This window comes from Lontra canadensis, unplaced genomic scaffold (assembly GCF_010015895.1).
Source record: "Lontra canadensis isolate GAN:19392208 unplaced genomic scaffold, GSC_riverotter_1.0 scaffold15, whole genome shotgun sequence".
Lineage (NCBI taxonomy): Eukaryota > Metazoa > Chordata > Mammalia > Carnivora > Mustelidae > Lontra > Lontra canadensis.
In genome coordinates this window covers 2,975,074-2,998,334 of record NW_022631009.1, presented here as the reverse complement: position 1 = coordinate 2,998,334, position 23,261 = coordinate 2,975,074, and the positions used below count along the sequence as shown (strand labels likewise).

The 23,261-nt window shown below is 40.8% G+C and overlaps 1 protein-coding gene across 1 annotated transcript in view; it reads left to right on the top strand.

The window, feature by feature from the left end:
- The first annotated feature begins 1,120 nt into the window (after positions 1-1,120).
- The window catches only part of DEPTOR (DEP domain containing MTOR interacting protein), a 127,352-nt gene continuing 105,211 nt past the window's right edge, over positions 1,121-23,261 (top strand). The window contains exon 1 of the mRNA XM_032858418.1: positions 1,121-1,421. Coding sequence (XP_032714309.1) covers positions 1,300-1,421 — 122 coding nt within the window. The 5' untranslated portion in view covers positions 1,121-1,299. The remainder of the gene's footprint in view (positions 1,422-23,261) is intronic.

Below are 23,261 nucleotides of genomic sequence, written 5' to 3'. Positions count from 1 at the left end.
AATTTTAAGTTAGGTAGTGATCTTGTAGAATACTGGAAAAGGCTACAGTGATCTTTTTTAAAATAAATGACAAGAAGAAAACAGAATAACAAAATACAATAAACCAGAAGGATAGTGAGTATAAATACTTTTGAACAGCAGAATTGGTATAAAATACACAAAGAAGATTATTTGAAGATAATTTGCTTTTCAACAGCCCTCTCATTTTCATGTCTTTCCATATAGTATTCACTAAAAAAAAATTTACATTTACTTGTGAAGGTGCAGAGACTTACATATATGCAAAAATCATAAAAAAGCTGCATAAATTGTCAACAGACAGATATCCCTTTACTATAATGACCTCTGCCATTCGCATTACTCTGTTTTCCTGTATACCAGGCTCTCACCCTGAATGAGACAGAATAACAGACCATTCATTTGGTATTAGTCAAAGTTCCTTTCATCTTCCCCATAAGGAAGGAAAAAACCCATAATATCCCCCATTTTAAGAAGCAGTCTTTTAAGAACGCAACTCTAAAGCTGGAATGTGTGGGTTTGATTCTTCTTGCATTTATTACCTTGCGAGTCGCAAGCCACGAGCCACACTCATCTTTCATGTGGTAGATGTCAACCAGTGGTATCCAGTTATTTTTATTTTGTAAAGGAAGCAGCTGAGGATTAAGCACGTTTTGGTAAGAAATTGTAGGTGGGAGCTGGATCCCAGGTCTGATTCCCAGGCCAGCGTTCTTTATTGACTACGCTATAAGGTAAGTAAGCTTTCTTGGGTGAAGAGGACTGGGACGAGAACAAGGCCTAATTTCACAAATCCCTGCAGTGACGTGTATATCCCTATATCCTTCATTGTTCATTATTCAGCTATTTTGTTATTGTTTTTACACTGGCAATTTGGAGAATAGTATAATAAAAATACCTTCACACTGGTCTAGTACTTACTGGCCTGTCCCCAGGGTCCCACTGCATGGGCTCTGCGGGTTAACGCCTAGAGAGGTCACCTACCTAACCTCCACCAGCACACACTCCGCAGAGCCGGAGCCCCGCCCAGATGTTTATATTTTCCTCCATTGGCCCCGCCCCCGACCACGCGGGGCTCCAGCCGCCGCCCGGAGCCGGAGTTCCTGGAGCAGACTTGCCTAGCGCCTCAGCCTACCCACAGGGATTCCCTCTCCAGCCAATCGCGTCTGAGCAACGGTACTGCCCCTAACAAAGATGGCGGGAGAGGCCTCCGTGGGGGCAGGCTGATTTAACACCCAGACCCAGGGCGGCTAGGGAAGACAGCGGTAGCGGAGCGGCCCGGCCATGGAGGAGGGCGGCAGCGGCGGCAGCGGTGGCAGCGACAGCAGCACCAGCGGGAGTGGTGGGGCGCAGCAAAGGGAGCTAGAGCGCATGGCTGAGGTCCTGGTCACCGGTGAGCAGCTACGGTAAGGCGTGGGGTAGTGCGAGTGGGAGCGCTGTGGCACTGCCAGCCTGTGCCCGAAGCAGCCCCGCGCGCACATGCGCGTGGCTCGTGCCCTGCGACTTGCGCGGGGTTCCGGGACCGCTGGGGGCGCGTGGACGGTCGGCGTGGCTCCCCTGCCTAGCTGCTGCAGCCGGGCGCCCTGCGACTCGGCACGGGCGCCGGGCTTCGAGGGGGACAGGCGGGAGCCGGTGCTGCGCGCTGCGCCCCCGCCGCGCCGCTGCAGCCGCGCGCGCCGCAGACGCGCGCTCCCTCTTCCCGGGCACCTGGCTGCCAGGCGACCCCGAGTGCATCCAGAGAGTGAGAGGGTGGGTGCGCAGCCCCATGCCGCCTCCAGCCCCAGCCCCTCGACTCCTAGATGGAAGGGCAAACCCAACGATTGACTTGAGGTTTTCCTTTCCGCTGGCAAGTCCTGCTTCACTCCTCTGACCCTCGGCGTTTTCATCTGTCTGTAAAATGAGGCTGATTGCCGGGACTGCCTTGACCGCGTGTTGTGGGGGGGCTAAACCCCAGGTTCTGAAAAGCTGCCTATCGCGAAATTGGCACGGCCCCGTCAATCATCAGTCGCGTCCGCGAGGGGGCGTGGAGGCACCTTGTCCCGATGCCCCGCTGCTGTGCCAGCTTCCAGAGCGCGCATATTTGGGAGAGCAGAGTCCATGGGCTCCCGGCTGCTGCAAGAATTAGTAATTGACGGTCTCGCCGCACCCGGGACAGGCAGTGAAACCCAGATCCCGCCCCCACCGTCCCCCTTACCATTGGCATCCCATCCTGGTCCTTCTTGGAATCATGTTTGAGTAATGTGCTACCACGGTCTGACCGGTTCTGCAGCTGCCGGTCGTGGGGTCATAAATCAGTTTGCCAGGAGAAGAAGAAGAAAGAAAGAAACAAACAAACAAACAAACAAACGTGGCTCTGAAGCGTTTGAGCCACAACTCGAGTGCCCTGGCCCAGCTGGCATGAGGCGCTCGCCTGTTCCTTCTAATGCTTGGCCTGCATCTCCAGGCTCATTTTGGTTTCTAAATGCTGTGTTTCAGGACGTTTAGGAGAGAGAATCTTTGCAAAGATCCATGAAGGTTTAGTAACCACCCAGTTTGCAGCGGTTAGATTGAGGAAGTAAATATTGGAAATCAGAGTTAGTTGAGGTTAACGTTACAAAAGGCAAATTGCACACTTCAATCCCTCCATGACTTTTACGTGTAGAGTCAAAATTAAAGGGAATGAAAGCTCGTTTTTCCTTCATCAAGAGTATTTCCTAATTGAATAAAAATCAAAAGCTTTCCTGATTCAGTCTGAAACAGTCACTCTTTAATAATTTATTTGCTCCTCCTTTATCATCTTTTTCGAAGTCCATATCGGGTACTTTTCTTTTTTTTTTAAGATTTATTTATTTATTTTAAAAGGGATAAGGGAAGGAAGAGAGGGAGAGAAAGTTAAACAGACTCCTTGCTGAGACCCAATCAAGGAGGGCTTGGATCTCACCACCCAGAGAGCAGCACCTAAGCCAAGAGTCTGACAATTAACCGACTGCGCCTTCCAGGTGCCCCTCATTTCTTCTAAAATAACAAAATCGGATGGTGCCTTTCTTTGGCCAGGAAGCACTTTCTCCCTCAGGAGGCAGCTTAAATGCCCTTTCTGTGGGGATCTCCAGAGCAGTCATTACTCTCCTTTTCCCCAGCAGCCCTCTATACTAAGGTAGGACTGAGGGGGCCATGCTTAGCTAGTGGGTAAGAAGAGAGAAGGCTCTTTCCCTGGAGGCAGACCTGGGTTTGAATTTCTGCTCAGCCACTTTGTAGCCAAGTCACCATTAGGTTGTTTTCAAGACCGACTTTTAGAGTACATCTTGGTTTTACTACTTACTAGTGTGGGACCTTGAACAAGTTACTTAACTAAGATTGCTAGTCAACAGTGGAACTTAACTCAGTGTTGTTATGAGGATTAGATGAGTTAGTGCTTAGAGGAAGAGTGCCAGGTATATAAGGAAGGACCATGTCCGCGTAGCTAGCATAGCTCTGTGACGTTGGACAAGTTAACTCACTTCTCTGAGCCTTTGTTTCTTCATCTATAAAATGGAAATGCAGATAAGTACTTCATAGGGTTGTTGTGGGAATGTGCCCTTGAGCTTCTGTATTAATGAGCATTCAACAATGGTTGCTGGAATTAATCAGTATTACTGGTCTCTGTGCGTCACCACATGGGACTTCCAGCCAAGTGAGATCTGGCAGGAAGGATTGGGTGGTGGTTAGGAACACAGGGTATAGAATCAGGCTGTCTAGGTTCTTATTCTGCCTCCACATTTCATAGCTCTATCACTTTGGGGTCAATTTACTGATTCACTCTCTGGGCCTGTTTCCACATCTCTTGCAAGAATGTTGTGAGGATTAAATGAGATGTTCCATGTGAAGGCCTTAGAAAATGTTCACGCCTTAATTTTACTTTGCAAAATTGAAATCATTGCTTTTTAAAATCCCAATCATGTTAGCACTGTGTCTAGCACATAGTTATTATTCAATAAATATATGACGAGTACATGTGATTAAATATACAGATGAAATATTCAGAATTTAGGAATTTAACTGTGCCCTGGCTTCTTGGTTACTGGAAGAGCCTCTCGTGAACAGGTGGGAAGGCATCCGTCTGCGCTGTCCCTGTCACAACGTGTCCTTGCATCCTTAGCGGCTTTCCCATAGTCTGACTGGGAGGACTTTGTGATGTACAGGTCACCTGCCTCTAACTGCTTCACACACAACTCCCTTTGTCCTCTCTTGGTTTCCCACGGCTTTCTTGGTCATCAGAGATAAGGCAAATGAACGTGGTAAGGAACCAGGACACCAAGGATTGGGATTTGAAATAAAAAATTTGGCTTCCAGGTCCAACTCTGTGCGTTTTATTTATTTAATGCCATATATACATATATATATATATAATGTATATTGTGTATACAATATATACATAATATTGTATATATGTGCTATATGTAATTATATAATAACATATATATTTGTATAAATAAATGCACTTATTTAATGCTATATATTAAACACAACATTTACTAGTAATGAAACACACACGTGTATGTATGTATGTATGTACTTTTAAACATTTTTCCTTGGTCAAGTCAGCCTCTCTGGGCCTCAGTGCTCTTACCAGCAGAATGGGAATTGATAATATCCTTCCACATAAGGTTTGTGATGTTGGATCAAATGGGCTAGAATATGAGAGGGAACTCTGTAAAATAAGCCATAAACCAAGATTTAGTTATTGTTATGATTATTATAAGCTCCAGGTGTGAAATTGAGGCCTGGCTCCACAGTCCTGACACCTTGAAGGGCAGTTGGTTGCATAAGGACATGAAATTAACTAGCAAACTTAGAAACATCTCCTGCTTCCTTTTCCAGCCCGACTGTGGGTTCCTTTTCCTAATCTCATCATTCTTTCCCTTTTCATAAAAGATTTTACTTCCTTGCCCAGTGTATCTTTATGGTTTTGCATCTTAAAAAAGCATTTGGATACCACTCTATACTGACACGATGTCTGCAGTGAAAGAGATAGATCATAACCAGTGTTCACAAAGTTGTGGAGAAGTTGAAGCCTTCATACACAGCTGGTGGACGGTAAAATGATACAGTCACTTTGGAAAGCAGTCTGGCATTTACTCAGTGATAAAACATAAAGTTAACATAAGGGCCAGCGATTTTACTCCTAGGTAGTCAGAAGAAATGATAACATATGTCCACATAAAAATTTATGCACAAGTGTTCACAGCAGCATTATTCATAATAGCCAGAAACAACAGCTCAGGTGTCCATCTGCTGGTGGATGGATAAATATCCATGCAATGGATTATTATTTGGCATAAAAAGAAATACAGTAGGGAGGCATGCTACAACATGGATGAACCTTGAAAACATGCTGAGAGCAGGGATACCCGGGTGGCAGATGGTTCAGCGTCTGCCTTCAACTCAGGTCATGATCTCCAAGTCCTGGGATCAAGTCCTACGTTGGGGAGTCGGCTTCTCCCCGCCTGCTCATGCTCTCTCTCTCTCTCCCTCTCCCTGTATCTCTCTCCCTAATTCATAAATAAAATCTTAAAAAATAAATTAAAAAAAAAAGAATATATGCTGGGAGTGAAAGCAGAAACAAGAAGCCAGATATCATATGACTCCACTTTTATGACATGTCCATAATAGACAGATCTATAGAGACAGAGAGTGGTTGCCAGCAGCCGTGGGGAGGGAGAATGGAGGGTGAGTACTCATGGGTATAGAGTTTCTTTTGGGGATGATGAAAATGTTATAAAATTGTTTGTGGTTATGATTTCATAACTCTGGGGATGTACTTAAAATCATCACATTATAATCATTAAATGGATGAATTATGTGGTATGTGATTTACATCTTAACAAAAGCATTACAAAAATGGATGATTTGGATGACACATTTTATTACAGAGTGATAAAGACAAAATATTAGAAGTTTTAAAATAAACTTTTGCTTTTTTGATTGGCCAAAGAATGCAATGATATTTATCACTAACTCAGTAACACATTACTACCACACCAAATGGGACTGATATTTTACATATATATTTTTATAGTATTATTCTTGATACAGAACAGAAAAGGTGCCATGAGTAGTTGAGAAAATCTCAGAACATTCCTCATTTGAAGATAATTAACCATATATAAATAATTCATGAAGGGAATTTCATATTATGAATTTTGAAGTCATTGGTTATTTTTACATGCTCTATGCATGTCTTTTATCCTGAAATTTGCTGTGCACTTGTAAATATGACACTCTAATTAAGACACCCCAAATGCATGTCATGTTTCTTCTCTAAGATAATCCCAGAGATACTTTCCACAAAAGTGGGGTTTTTTTGTTTGTTTTAAAGATTTTATTTATTTATTTGAGGGAGAGAGAGAGTGAGAGAGAGCATGAGAGGAGAGAAGATCAGAGGGAGAAACAGACTCCCCATGGAGCTGGGAGCCGAATGCAGGACTCGATCTCCAGACTCCGGGATCGTGACCTGAGCTGAAGGCAGTCGCTTAACCAACTGAGCCACCCAGGCGCCCATGAAAGTGGTTTTTGATAGAGTGTTGTAATAATAAGTTTGTGTTGGGTTTCACTGTTCTCTTTGTGTTGATGGTAGGCATGGTAATAATAACAATAAGAGTCACTTCTATGGCATTTATTACCTGCCAAAGACATATATGCATGAGTGTGTGTATACATGTATACACATATATGCCTTTAATATATATATTTATATAACATACATATATATTTTTATGTTTAATATATAAAATATAAATATAAACATTTATATTTTTATATATATGTATGTCTATCTTTAATCCACATAATGACTCCTTGTAGAAGATGTGCTTATCACCCCATTTTATAGATGAGGAAACTGAGGAACAGAACATTTAAACTAACTGGTGATAGGTTATCCAGCCATAAAGTGGTAGAGCCGAAGTCCCTGCACTTAGGCAGGATGCTAGACTACAGTTTAATGTGTCATCAGCTAAGCAATTTAGAGGGTTACAAAACGTAATGATAAGACAAACAAAAAATGGATTCCTTTTATAAGATTTGTCACATTCTAGTGTGACATCTTTTTGCAAACAAAAAAGTAGACAAGGACTTTTTCCATTCTGTTGGGAAAAATCCAATTTATTTCTGGAAGTGTTTATGTTTTGACAAGATAGAATGGTCACTTCCTCTACTAACTATTAAATCGCTTGCCTTGTGGTTTTGCAAACTTACTTTGGACTCCACTCATTCTAAATTTGTAATCATTTAATGGGAAGATAAATTGCAGTTCACAATTTTGCCAGCTGTGGGGATAAAAGTGGAGTGGGGAGGAGAATTAAGAAGGTAATGAGGGATGCTTAATTAAGAGAGAAAACATTTCAAGCATCCCAGTTATGCTCATCTACCTAGACTAAATATGTGAATTACAGCAATCTCGTACAATCACTAAAGTGGGTTCCTCACAAGCAATTTATTAGGCGATGAGTTTTAGCTGCATTGTAAGAAACTGTATTGCTTTCAAATTGTTTGATGTATTTGCCTTTTTGCTATAACAGACTGCCTTTCCAGACTCTTACAGACTTGCTATTGCTTTTTCATAAAAGCACGTTCAGCAAATATGGAATTGATTATTTCCCAAATTTGTAAATGTTAATGCAGTATGCAGGTAAAAGGTAAGAATCAGCTCATTGAACCAAAAACCAAGCTACAAATAAAATAAATAGGAGATAAGGAATTTAGAGCATGCAGAGGAGAAAAAGGAGAAATAGTTCATTTCCTTGCATTTTGAACTTAAGGAATTTTACATTTGACATGGAGATTATCTTAGGGGGTAGCCCCTCTTGGAAGCCATTAATATGGAAGCTTTGCTCACTCTACTAGACACTGTAACTAAGGAAATAGTAGGAAACCACCACCCAGAAGCTACTACTAGATTTTAGTTAATAATAAAATAAATGAAATAAAATATAAATAAATAATGAAATACATAATAAATATATATTTATATATAAATATTTATATATAACATACACTGTATATTTATATAAATATGATATATAAATAAATACAAATAAATACAATATATAATAAATATAAATAAATAATAAAATATATAATAAATAATGATAAAATATATTTAGTTATAGTTTTAAAATAAATTAATTAAATAAAATAGATAAAATAATACAGGGAGAACACTTTTATTCTTCTCAATAGCAGAGATATCCTCGAGTCAGGAAATCACTGCCTATTTGGTTAAAGAAAAGGGGGGAGGTGCTATAGGAAATAGAGTCACTGTATTTGGAGTCAGTGCAGAAAAGCTTAGTGTAGAGCATTAACTGCCTTTGAATCAGGGGCTCTTCCAGCATACAGACTCTATTCCAGTGAACATCTTTTCTGCCTCACAATTTGGATGAGAGCTTAGGGAGCAGAACCCTGGTACAGAGCAGACCCTCGGTAATGACTCATCTCTTACCAGCAGAGAGCATTGGAAATACTTTGTCACGTTGCGCAAAAAGCATCATGCAAATAGAAGACATTTGGTAAGCCCTCCATAAATGATTGTGGAATTATTTTATACCCATATGGATGTATTCTCGTGTAAATCCTTTTCTGAAATGACTAGGGTGTTAGTTGTGAACAAGTAATATATTTGTGTTTTCTCAAAGGCAAATGCTGATAGTTAAGTCATGGCTCCCATCTCTCAGAATCAATAAATCTGCAGATAAGTTAAACACCTTTCAAAAGAAGAGAATGTAAGCAGGAGGAACATTGTTCTCCTCTCCTGTTGTTTCCAGTATTCATTTTATCGGGAACTCATTAGGTATATATTAAGGGGCATTTACTAAGGGGCCTTTATTCTTTTTTTCCTTTTTTAAAAACTATTTTTACTAACAAATAATGTATTATTTGCCCCAGGGGTACAGGTCTGTGAATCATCAGTCTTACACATTTCACAGCACTCACCATAGCCCATGCCCTCCCCAATGTCCATAACCCAGCCACCCTATCCTATCCCCCTACCCCCCAGCAACCCTCAGTTTGTTTTGTGAGATTAAGAGTCTCTTATCATTTGTCTCCATCCCTGGTCCCATCTTGTTTCATTTTTCCCTTCCCTACCCCCCACAACCCCCTGCCCTGCCTCTCAAATTCTTCATATCAGAGAGATCATATAATTGTCTTTCTCTGATTGACTTATTTCACTCAGCATAATACCCTCTAGCTCCATCCACCTCATCGCAAATGGCAAGATTTCATTTCTTTGGATGGCTTCATAGTATTCCATTATATATATATATATATCACATCTTTATCCATTCATCTGTCGATGGACCTCCAAGTTCTTTCCATAGTTTGGTTATTGTGGACATTGCTGCTTTAAACATTTGGGTGCACGTGCCCCTTCGGATCACTACATTTGTATCTTTAGGGTAAATACCCAGTAGTGCGATTGCTGGTCATAGGGTAGCTCTATTTTCAACTTTTTGAGGAATCTCCATGCTGTTTTCCAGAGTGACTGCACCATCTTGCATTCCCACCAACAGCGTAGGAGGGTTCCCTTAAGAGGCCTTTATTAAGGGGCAGCTCTTAAATGTTGGTTTCTATGAGGTTAGTGACTAGGAAAAAACAGACAAAACAATGGTCAACCCTCTTTCTACACAGGTCATCACTCTTCTTTATGCTCCTCTCCCTGTCCCGAGGAGTGGCAGACTCTAGAACTAAGATCAAGATCCTTCTTCCAGTATTTATCAGCCTGACCCATACTTGGCAGAAAGCTCATGTCAGTGACTGGTTTTTGTGGATTATTATGTACTTGGGGGCGGATAACAGTGGAGACAGCATGGGGACAGAGGGCTTCGCGGGCCAGACGGCATGCTTGCAAGCAGCTATCCCTGGTGGCCATCAGGGGCTGTGGGATCTTTGTTCATCGGATCTGGATGGGATGGCTGCAAGAGAGAACCCTGACTTATGTGGCTATGCATAAAGAATCACTTTTTTTGTAGCTTTTACAATACTTCTAAGGTTGGATAGGGGAGATGAGATGAAGTGAGAGAAAACATATCCGGGAGGGTGGGATAAGATCTTCTTTTGTGTCTGCAGTTTACAGAGGAACAGCTGTGGCTAGGGTGTGGCAAGAGGGGACAAATGCCAGGGCCTCCAGCTCAGGGAAGCCGATGGCAGCTGCACAGAAGGTAGGAGGAGGTAGTCAGCAGTGAGTGTCATCAGAGAGGCTCAAATCTGCCCACCCTTATCCCTCAGCTGCTCCTGGTGCTTCTGGTGGTGGTGGTGATCGTTTGCTTATGAGTTTTAATGCTGACAATACGGTCTCCCTGAATACTTGTTCCTACCCATTTCTGATTCTGATATTTTCCCAGAGATTCCTTTTATGGAGGCGAGCTGTGGCCCAGCACCCACCTAGATCTCGGCCTCATGTAGATCATCCAGCTCGGACAGGCTCTGCTTGGGGTGGTGGAATGATTTCTGCTCTGGAGAGCTGAGCAGGGGACATTGTGGGCAGATCAGGCAATAGTCAGAGGACAAGTCCCCACACAGCAGCTCCTCTGATCTTGACATCAGGTGTAAGAAACAATCGAGCATTCTGATGAACACTCTTTCAAGAAGAGGGAAAGTCTCATTTCATGTGATCCTGTTTTCATCAGGGTTGGGTGTGTCACTGCATTTTATTATGTGTGAAGGTTGGCTATTTTCTAACAAGCTGTGAGATTTGGGAAGATTATGCCACGAGTGTTGTCTTGACAGAAAGAGCAGGGAGGATTGGGAAGGGGGGGGTAGTATAGAGATACGTAATTATGTGTGGACCTAAGAGCAACCATTCTCTTATCCTTCCTAGAAGAATATATGAAAGTGCAAATTTAATGGGCAAGTATGTTAAGAAAGGATTGTATTTTTTTCACATTAAAGAAGAGTTTAACACATATTTCTTTTGGGTATCCTGGGTCAGTTTGCTATCTGTCATACGATCAATCCTCTTATAAGATTTGCCTGCTATTTCCAGGCACATACAGTGAATGCAGCAAAGTGTGAATTACTTGGGTTGTAAGTCATTCCTTTCCTCTTCCTTGGAAGGAAAGGAGAATGGAATCAACTTGGATCTTCTTTTCACTGAGTTCTCAAAGTTCTACTTACCTTTTTATTCTCTAACTTTTCCATGAATGAAAGTGACTTTCACAGAATACATTCATGGCAAAAAGCAAGAAGTTAGTCCCTGTGGTGGTATGAGTATGTCTTACCCTGAGCCATAGAATGCCCCTTATTTTGTGTTCAGTTAAGCTGTGATAAGGTAGATTAAAACAGGGCTTTACCAAAGCTCCCACTTATTGTGCTATTTTCCTTCTTAAGGACTGACAATGAAAAGCAGTTTTAGAGATGAGGTTTTAAGGCAGTATGATCTAATGCATAACCACACTTCCTTTTCCTTCACATTTGTTAGAATTTATTTTATTAGCAACTAGGTCACAGACTCTGATTGTCAGACAGAACAGTATGAATGGGAGGGTATGAATGGACCTTGATTGCCATGATAAAGAACACTTTACTGTACTTACAAGAGCTGAGAGATATCACAAAGCATTTTAAGGACATCCACATGTAAAGAACAAGAGCTTTTTCCTCCAATGGTTTATCATGAAACATTCTAAACATACAGAAAAGTTAAAAGAATTTTACAGTGAATACCTTATACCTACCACTTAGATTCCACAATTAACATTTTATCATGTTTGCTTTATCACATAACTGTTTTTCTATCCCTCCTTCTGTCCAACTTATTATTCTTGTCTACTTGGGAGTGAGTTGCAGACTATAATATACTTCCCCTAAAACCTTCAACATGCAATTTACTAATATTCACTATTTGTTTTCTGAACAAATGAAGACTGAAGAGACAGAGAGTTGGATGCCATCAATGATCAGCAAAAGTCTTGAGCTTTGATGTTTTGGGACCATCTTAACTCACAGATTCACAAGATATTACAGCAAAGCAAAGCTCTTCACTGGTAGTCTTGGGCTTAACCATCTGTAATACTGTGGCAAGGAAGATGCCTTTATCCTGCCTGCCATAGGTCCCCTTGTGGAAGAAGAGGGATCACAACTGTTGTACTTTGGAGAAGGGTTCATTAAATGTTGGGGAGATCAGCACAATGTCCTCAACAAAAGGTAATTTGGGGTCAATGAGAGATCAGTGAAAAATTTTTGAGCAGAGTACATTAAACCAAGACTTTCAGAGAAATAACTCAGAGTCCAGAGCGGGGAGCTTATGCAGAAAAGAAGAAAGTGTCCACAGGAAAGCCACAAGAAAGACACAGCATAAGAAACGTTAGGAGACATTAGTACTTCTTGGACTCTATGGCTTTCAACATAATTTCCCCTATAAACCACCCCAGCATGATGGTCACCTCTTCAGCTGACAGATGCTTTCTCCGTCATCTCCTACCCCTCACCACCTCTGATTGGAATATATGCCTCTAATATTTCTTGGCAATAGAAGTAAAATCGAATTCTCAACATCTGGCTGGAATGCAAGTGGTTCAAGGTCAAATCACAAAGAATTATTTCTGTATCCATTAGATTTTGATGATTTTCCAAGGAACCCCTCCATCCAGAGAAAGCCAAGGCCATATAAAAGTCATCGCTTTATTTAAGCAAAATTGTTTTGGGGATAATGAAGATGTAGATTTTTTTTGGAAAAGGTGTGAAACATTTTTTTTACTTACATATCTCAAATAAGAAAAGGTCTTTCATGTCTCATGTTCAGTATATTTTGCCAATTTCCCCCCTCTGTTCTCCATAAATTGGAAATGGGAGTTAGCTTTGGTTATCAAGCAGGCAGGTTTTTCTCCACTATTAATATGGTTTGAGCTTATATTTCAGTGTACATTGTGTTGACCTTACAATAGTGACTTTGGCATTGATTTCCTTACTACATCTTACCATAAAGATAATTAACAGGAATAAATCCAAATAAAAGTGGTATGATTCTCAGATAATATAGTATGAATTTAGCCTTTTATTCAGAATGGTTGGCATATGCACAAATGTAGCAAAGCTTCTGTACTCAAGTGCTGATAAAAAAAAAAAAATGTGATATCACAAGCGTGATTTTTCTTACACCCGTGTTCACTACCAAAGAGAGCAGCTCCAGTTAAACCCATCAAGAAACATCCATGAAATCTAAGAAGCTGGGCTTGGAGCCAACACATTTGTCTACACGTTTGCCATTTGCTGACTTTGCACCAATCAGGGCGTTAAGCCAAGAAGGGCAGAGTCTGATTACCGGGGACATCACTGTAACTTGCAATTACATCTGTCATGCAAAAGGTGTAGCAGTCAGGGGCGGGAATTCCTTACCAACCACTATTCCAAGGCAGTAGGATTTGTTGAGCCGTTTCATTTATTCCGGGACAGAATGAGTTCAGTATTTACGTGGTTAATTAACCAGAGGGAATCTCTCCAGCTGTCTTCCTGTTAGCTTCATTTTGGGTGGAGATTTTGTTGTGAGATAATCTCCTTTCCAAAAGGGGAACCCTGAAGAGAGGAAGTTGGTTTGGCTATTTGTCAGCAGTTCTGGAAGAATGTTTACCCAGGGAGGAGTCTGAAAACTGTGAGAACTTGGGGGCTTAGCTGGACGTGTCTGATTCTTTTTTGGACTGCCACCATCTATATGCTAAGACTTTCTGGCTGAAGCCAGGCCTCCAGAGGGTCCTTGGGAGAGTGGTAGTGACTTCTTCAGGGTCTCCTTTCCCTCAATTCTTGTGATTCAGAACATCTTCCACAATCTGGAATTCCTCTGCTTCATCAGTGCTTCTCCATTGACCCTCTTGCTTCTGCCAGAGGAAACTTCCAGTAGCCAAGATGCAATATGTTCTTTATGAGCCTCTAAACATGTGGCTGGGGCAGGGTGGGTGGGAGGAAGACTCCATCAGCACAGCACTCGTACTTATGGAATCTCAGATACATCTGGGGAGATCATTGCAATCTTTGTTGGTAGCTTATGTGAAACGAAATTTCATTATAAAATTTAGCCTAGTGGTCCTTAAAGGAACATCCCCCTCTAACGTGAGAATTGGTTTGACTTTGTAGTAAAAAATGCTATTCATGGTGGGGCATAGCAACAGTTATTTAATTGCATTGTCTGGGGAGTTCTGAGAGCTGGGCCTTCGTGGGGATTCTAGTACAACCTGTAGCAAAGAGAACACTTATTTAAAATTATACTGTAGTCTGTTCAGACACTTGTTCAAAGTTTACATTTGAAAATTGAGTGAGGGGCGCCTGAGTGGCTGAGTTGGTAAGCAGCCAACTCTGGATTTTGGCTCAGGTCATGATCTCAGGGTCCTGGGATTGAGCCCCACACTGGACTCCCTGCTCAGTGGGGGGTCTGCTTCTCCCTCTCCGTCTGCCCCGGATTTTAAGATTTATTTTAGGTTTAAATCAAATCTTAAAAAAAAAAAGAAAAGAAAAATTCAGTTAGTCACTTAAAACCAAGAATGCAGACATTTTATAGTATTAGGCCCTGAGTCCTTGACAATCAAATCTTATCTGTACGACCTCGCATGCCTCGCATGGCAGAAGGATTGTTAATGCAAAGTGTGTGTTTCTCATAGGGGCAGGTGTTTTCTTTTCTAAGAGTCCCTATGTCCAAGTTTGATAATTCTCCTGGAGAAGGGGTCAAGGTGATTGACTGCAGACCTATCTTCCTTTCCCCTTCAGACCTTTAGGGATGGGAGGTGTCAGCGAAAGATGACACCTTCTAAAGGGAAAGTCCAACTCTCATTGCCAAACTTCTTCCAGTGACACAAGAGGATGGCTGCACCTCTTGGTTTGAGTCTTCCCATTGTAGCTTACAGACTTCCATCAAGGCCTCCACAGCACTTTCTGGTTTTGTCCCTCTTGTGTGTGGGGGGGGGGAGGGGGGGATGAAGGTGAATACCATGTTTCATGGTGTGGATTAAGGACACTTTTCCTAGGGACCCATACATGGAAAAAGCTCAGCAAGGAGGGACATGGTCCTCCATTCCTTATTGTCCTACCAAAAGTTGGCCATGAGCTGAAGCTGCCTGGCATGCAGTCTGTTTCTATTCCATAGGATAGACCCTATCCCTTTGCTGCATGACCTTCTTGTATTGTGAACTCAGGCACCAAGAAGTCCAACCTGGGGAACAGCAGGTGCCCAGCAGCTGGAGACCTTGGGGGCTTGTTTGAAATTGCAGCCAGGAAGAGAGGCCACCAATCCTAGAGGAAGCTGGGTTTGGGTGCAGCCACTCCTGCTGGGGAAAGGTCAGGCTCCCAGCCTCAGCCAGCTCACTGCCTGGCAAAGCAAGCTGGGCCTCTGAGGTCACAGCCAGACTTCTTGTGTATCCCTCCACAGGTAACAGAGCTGTACTCTTTGAGGTGAGGTCTGCTGCCTTGTTTAATCTTAGGTCCAGAACTTAATGCGTAAACTCCAGGAAGAGGCACAGCGTATTTTAATGCTGAAGTGCATTTTGTCTTACTCTGAAGTTTGGAAACCAGGACTTTAAATGTTACTTTATCTTATAAGGTAAAGGTTTAGGGTGTTCGGTTCACAGGTGAAGCTAGGTTATACCTTCTAACCTCTGACTCTCTTTAATTGCTCACCACTGAGCTTCCATCCGTTTTCCTTCTGCCAAGGTACGTGGACAAATCATCCCTCAGCAGCAGAGTGTAAGCTTTATTACTGCGCTATTGACTGTGATATTCGTTGGTTTGGTGTTGGTTTGATTTTCTTTTAGCCTTCTCAATAAATAATAACAGTCATTACAATAATAACCAGTCTTTATTGAACCCGACTGTGTGCCGAATAGTGTGGTAAGCATTATATATGAATTGTATCATTTAATCCTTGAGTAGGTATCATTAGTCCCATGTTCGAGATGGGGGCACACAGGCTTACAAAGTAAGAAACTTGTCCAGGGTCACAAGATTAGCCAAACAGAAGAGCTGGGCTTTGCAACACCACAGCGCTCCATCAAAAGCCATGCTCTTAGAGTTTGCAGGTGGAGGAAACAGCTAGACTCAACCCCAAGCCACTGGAGCCTGGAGTTCAGATTCAGAGAATGCCCCAGCTATTGTAGGTGTACTGCCTGGACCTTGGAAATTTGACTTGTCTCAGAATGTTTGTGTCTGTGTTGAGTAAAAATGAAATTTTCACATGCTATAAGAATTATAGCAAGTTGGTGTAGCCACTTTGGGAAACAGTGTGGAGATTCCTTAAGAAATTAAAAATAGAGCTACCCTATGACCCTGCAAATGCACTACTGGGTATTTGCCCTAAAGATACAGATGTAGTGAAAAGAAGGACCACCTGTACCCCAATGTTCATAGCAGCAACGGCCGCAGTTGCCAAACTGTGGAAAGAGCCAAGATGCCCTTCAACAAATGAATGGATAAAGAAGATATGGTCCATATATGCAATGGAGTATTATGCCTCCATCAGAAAGGATGAATACCCAACTTTTGTATCCACATGGACGGGACTGGAAGAGATTATGCTGAGAGAAATAAGTCAAGCAGAGAGAGTCAATTATCATATGGTTTCACTTACTTGTGGAGCACAAGGAATAACAAGGAGGACATTGGGAGTTGGAAAGGAGACATGAGTTGGGGGAAATTGGAGGGAGAGATGAACCATGAGAGACTGTGGACTCTGAGAAACAAACTGAGGGTTTAGGAGGGGAGTGAGGTGGGGGGTTGGGTGAGCCTGGTGGTGGGTATTAAGGAGGGCACGTATTGCATGGAGCACTGGGTGTGGTGCATAAACAATGAATCTTGGAACACTGATAAAATAAAATCAAATTTAAAAAAAGAATTATAGCAACTACATACATGAAAATGATGAATAGCAATGTTAATCCCTTTAAAAAGTAATGAAGAAATACTTAAAGATACAAAAAGCCTGGCTCAGTTGTGTGAATAATTAACTAATTTCCACTACACTGTGTGCCTAATTATCAGGAAACATATTGATAGAATATGTCAGATTGACTTCTGTGTGTTTTATCGTAAGATCAGAGTAAATACACCTCACCTGTGGATTGTTTATTAACCAGAAATGGAAGTTCTGGAAGGTGAATACAGCTGGTCCTATTTTAGTCTGTAGAAGGAAACTTATTTATTGCTGCTTTTCTATGTTTTGAAATTCTAGAAAATGCACATCCCTAAGCTTATGTTTTACACATAAGGAATAGATTAGGCAGCAGAATCTCATGCAAGAAACATTTTTAAATGTTCCAAATATTATTTGGGACATTGTAGATTGAGACCTTTTCAAGGTATTGCTCAATTTCTGTTTAGAGCTAAAATTAATTTTTACTTAGTCAACTATAGGTCCTTACCTTAGACCCTAATATAGAGCCTTTGATTCACTGTTTTTCAGAGTGGAAGTTGAAATAGGAAAAAAAAAAAATCTTGGACATTTAGTCCAGGCTCCCTTGCTTCATTTGTAGGAATGGATTAGACAATAATTTTATGACTGTAACTTATTTTTTCACACTAGACCTTGAGATTTGGTGGAAAATGGGTTCCAGAGTTTAGGTGTTGATTTTTGGATTAGAAGAAAATAGGAGGGTGGGGAATCTTGGATTCAAGACAGAATGAGTATAAAGATTTTCTCTGGTAACAGGGGATATGCAGGCATAATGCTAGAATTTTCAAGTATCCTAAGACAAGACTTGCTTTAGCATAGGAGGGGATAAGGAATATTTATAGGAGGTTATACAGTCTTGGCCTGGGTTCTTGAATAAATAGACTATCTCAGGAGATTCTGGGCTCTAAGTAGTCGCCTTTATTGACTAAATCAATTTAAAGTTCTGTTTCCTTTTCTATAAAATGGGAAGAAAAATAGGGTCCTTGAAGTAACATGCCTGTAGAGTTCTTAGATTAAGGCCTAGCGTGTAAGGAACATTCATTGTTAGTTGTTGTTATTATTATCAGTAATAGTAACCACATCAACATGGCTCAAAGTTAACATTCTGAAAGCACATTTTCGGCTATTATGAAATGAGAGTGTACATATTTATTCATGATGTTGAAAACATGAATTATTAAGTGTTATATTAAAAATCAAACACGTATATTGGGAATAAGCAAAACTACGGCTGGTGGGGCATATCTGGCCCACTGCTAGAAATAAAGTTTTATTGGACATAGCCATGTCCTTTCATTTGTGTATTGTCTATGGCTGCTTTTATGCTATAACAACAGAGTTAAGTAATTACAAATGAGCCTGTATGGTTTCCAAAACCAAAAGACTTTGTTATCTGGTCTTTTATAGAAAAATTTGCCGACCCTTAATTATATATCAAAGAGAGAGAGAGTTGTGTGTGTGTGCACGCACGTGTGTGTGTGTGTGTGTGTGTGTGTGTGGTTTGTGCATAGTTGTATTTAGGGACACCTACCTTCAGAAACTGATGACATTCTTCCAAATGAGAGATGAGTATTTCGCAAATTTATAAATTGATTTTGAGAAGCTTTGGTGTTCATTACTTTCCTTTACCTTTTTAAAAGACTTGTATTTTATAGTAGGAAACTAAGTTGAGAAACATTCTGATTTTTTGATCAGGGATAAAGACTTGATTCACCATAAAGAGCCCTAAACTATTTGTTTTCTAATTATTTTGTCCCCTCACGGATGCCTATTATTTGTTCCACTGATACAGAATATGACATTAATAACAAATACACAGCTGTAGACTAATGGTTGTTCTCTGTGCAGTTTTGCCAAAAGCCCATATTTTGGTAAAACCCATATCAAGACTATGTATTGCTGTTTTAACCAAATGTGAAATACTGGCTTTATTTCCCTCCCCTCCTTTTTTTTTTAATCTTTGCCCCACCCTCTGTCAGTTACTATGAATTTCCAAATAGTGTTATAGATATAAAGTCCTATTACTCTTTAATTCCTCCTTATCCTGTGATATAAGGCTTTCTTCCTTTTTTTTTTTAATTTCATTTATTTATTTATTTACTTTTAGAGGACTAGGGAGAGGAGAAGAGGGAGAGGGAGTGAGTATCTTAATCAGGTTCCACACAAACCTTGGAGCTCAATATTGCAGTTACATCTCACAAGACCTGAGATGAAATCAAGAGTTGGTTGCTTTACCCATTGAGTCACCCAGGGAAACCAATCATTGGTAGACTTATAAAAAAAAAATATGTTGGAAATGCTGTTGTACTAAATCCCTTTTATGTGTATGGCTGCAGATTACAATGACCTAGCCACATTGGTGAGTATCATAAGGTGACCAATGGTATATTAAGAGCAATGGGCTTTAGAATTCTGATGGCTACTAGTCATTTTCTATTTATAATTCTACTGAATCTAACAAACTCTAAGCAGCAATGTTGATGTTGTCCAGACAAATAAGGATGGTTATTATTAGGATAGGAATCACTGGTGGCATGAAGAACAGAGAATAACCCCTTTCTGAAGGTCATCAAAATATAACAGAACCACCACAGTTCTAATAACATGTCCGTCTACTGTAGGTGGAAATGGATAAGTATTGGCTTTAACCCAGGAATGCTCCACTTTTTTTTTTAATTTTATTTTTTATAAACATATAATATATTTTTTCCCCCAGGGGTACAGGTCTGTGAATCGCCAGGTTTACACACTTCACAGCACTCACCATGGAATGCTCCACTTTTAAGAGTGCTAAATTAATTTGTTTCAATATGATTCAATGTTTTGTATTTTATGTTCATATGTTTCTGTTCATATGTTTTATGTTCATGTGTGTGTGTGTGTGTGTGTGTGTGTGATTTTTATGGCTATATATATATGTTCATTTTTCCAAGGATAACTACTTTTTATCACACGTTAAGTAGCTCCTCGTCTGTGCTTGTGTATTCAAGCTTCTTCATGTCTCTAGAAATCTGTTACTACTCAGTTGATTGGCACTTTAGTCACGTACGTGGAAGTCTCTTCCCACATCTGTTCATTCTTGCTCTTGGTCTCGGGACCAAATCTAGGAACTGAATGAAGCCAGAAGGAGTAACCTACTCTTTTCCTTCATTTCCATGTCTTCTGGATGAGGGAAGTTGTTTGTCAGGTGGACAAAGAACAGCACGTGACCCATTCAGACACTTCACATAGTCTCCTGGCAGTTAAGGCTTTAAATCTGTGTGTGAATCTGTATGTGTTTAAACTTTTAGTCGAAATTCTCAGTTCAGTGCATATTTGGTCATTGGCCATTGGAATGCTTTTACCTTGTCAGCCCCCCCTTCTCCTTTTTTAAAATCACAAATCTATTACAAAACAACCATAATTTCTACTCACTGAATCACTATATGGCTCTGAGAAGCTCTCTAGCGTGCTTCAAGAACTTGTGGTCTTCATCATCCACAAGTTCTTGAAAGTCTCTGGAAATCTCCCACCTGTTTAATTTTAAATGCTGCTCGCGGTCTCCTGATCCCTCGGTGGGACTCTAGAGCAGGTTTCTAGACGTACACTTCCTGTGTTTTCTAAGCTTACATCTTCGAACTTCTCTTGAATTTGTAAGACCCTCTATATCCTTTCAGTGAAATCCACTTTTTCCTAAATTAGCCAGAATTAGTATCTGCCTCTTTTTTTTTTTAAAGATTTTATTTATTTATTTGACAGAGAGAGAGATCACAAGTAGGCAGAGAGGCAGGCAGAGAGAGAGGAGGAAGCAGGCTCCCCGCTGAGCAGAGAGCCCGACCTGGGGCTCAATCCCAGGACCCTGAGATCGTGACCTGAGCCTAAGGCAGAGGCTTAACCCACTGAGCCACCCAGGTGCCCCAGTGTCTGTCTCTTAACAACTACTATTGACACAGAAATTAACACCAGGAATGAGGTCTATAAATACTATGTCACAAAAATTACAGGTATCTATTACACTCTTTTTCCCCCTAAATGCACAGAGTTGGGATATTAATATAAAACGATTGCTTGTTGCAGAATATAAACAAAGGCTTATAGTACTTGGTATAGAAAATCCTCTTGTGGTCAAAACAATCATCTTATTGTTTGCTTACATTGGAATGAGCTTTAATACATAAAAGTATGTTGGATTTCTAATGACATTGTTATATAGATGGCTGCTTGTTTCTCTGTGTTGATAGCTCTCATGATATCTCCACTGTTCTAGGAATGGGGTAGGAAATAAAATAAAGACTTATTGATTGATCCCCTCTAGAGAGTGAAATGCTTTTAGTTTCCAGGTAATTTCATTCTCCCCATTTTAACTTTTAAAATAGGAAAACTCTTAGGGTTTTTATTTATTTTAGAGAGAGAAAGAGAGAGCAAATTGGGGTTGGGGGCAAAGGGAGAGAGGAAATCTTAAAGCAGGCTCTGTGCTCAGCATGGAGCCCCGCGTGGGGCTTGATCTCAAGACCCTGAGATCATGACCGGAGCCCAGATGCTTAACTGATTGAGCCACCCAGGTGCCCTGGAAAACCCTGAGGTTTTAGGTACTGGACTTCTCTATGATTTGGAGTTTATACTGGGAGTAAGAAGCAGAGAGTATTTTATTTAATGAATTTCATTTGGTTGTTTTCAATTTTAGATGGTTTCATGGACAAGGACACTTACGCAATCTATTTGTGAGCCAGTTCACGTTTTTTTGGTCTTTTTATATTTAGTCTGTCATTTCATTGCACTGTTAAAATTGCTAACTGTTTAGGTACAAACATGAAACAACATTTTAGAGTCAGCTGATTATGCACTGAAGGTAAGATGACACACAAACATTAATATTTTTAGCTTTCTCAGATGCTGTTAGAAAGATGCGATCATCTCGGTCTCGTGAATTTATAGCAGTTATTGATGGTCAGATGTTGTCAGAAAAAATGGGAGTAGGTCACGCTGTGAGCCCTCAATCTGTAGAATCACAGAGAACACTTGCTGGGTGAGACAAATATATAAATAAACGGATGAAAGATCTAAACGTGAGACAGGAAACCATCAAAATCCTAGAGCAGAACATGGGCAGCAATGCCTGCGACATCTGCAGTAGCAACTTCTTATTAGTCTCGTCCTGGGGAGCAAGGGAAACAAAAGCAAAAATGAACTATTGGGGCTCTATCAAGATAAAAAGCTTCTGCACAGCAGAGGAAACAGTCAACAAAACTAAAAGGCAACCTAAGAATGAGAGAAGATATCTGCAGATGACATGTCTGATAAAGGGTTAATATCCAGAGTCTATCAAGAAGGCATCAAACTTAACACCCAAAAAACCCCAAATAATCCAGTTAAGAAATGGACAGAGACATGAATAGGCATTTTTCCAAAGAAAACATCCAGATGGCCAACAGACACATGAAAAGATGCTCAACATCACCATCATCAGGGAAATACAAATCAAAACCACGATGAGATAGTACTTCACACCTGCCAGAATGGCTAAAATTAACAAGTCAGGAAACAAGAGATGTTGGCAAGGATGCAGAGAAAGGTGAACACTCTTACACAGTGGGTGGGAATGCAAGCTGGTGCAGCCACTCTGGAAAACAGTATGGAGGTGCCCCAAAGAGTTAAAAATAGAGCTTCCACCTTATAACCCAGCAATTGCACTATCAGGTATTTACCCAAAAGATAAAAAATACTGATTTGAAGGGTCACATGCACCCTGATGCTTATAACAGCATCATCAACAATATCCAAATTATGGAAAGAGCCCAAGTATCTATTGAATGATGAATGGATAAAGAAGAGGTGGTCTATATATGTACAATGGAATATTACTCGGCCATCCAAAAGAATGAAATCTTATCATTTGCAATGATGTGGACAGAACTAGAGTGTATTTCACTAAGCGAAATAAGTCATTTGAAGAAAGACAAATACCACATGATTTCACTCATATGTGGAATTTAAGAACCAAAACGGATGAACATATGGAAGGGGGAAAGAAAGAGAGAGGGAGGCAAACCATAAAAGACTCTTAACTATAGAGAACAAACTGAGGATTAATAGAAGAGAGGTGGGCAGGCAATGGGCTAAATGAATGATGGATATTAAGGAGGGCACTTGTGATCAGCACTGGGTGTTCTATGTAAGTGATGAATCACTAATTTCTATTCTTGAAACCAATATTACACTACATGTTAACTAACTATAATTTAAATAACAGCTTGAAAGGCAAACCATAAAACAGACTGTTAAGTATAGAGAACAAACAGATGGTTACCAGAGGGGAGGTGGGTGGCAGGATGGGTTAAATAGGTGATGGGGATGAAGGAGTGCACTTATCCTGACGAGCACTAGGTGT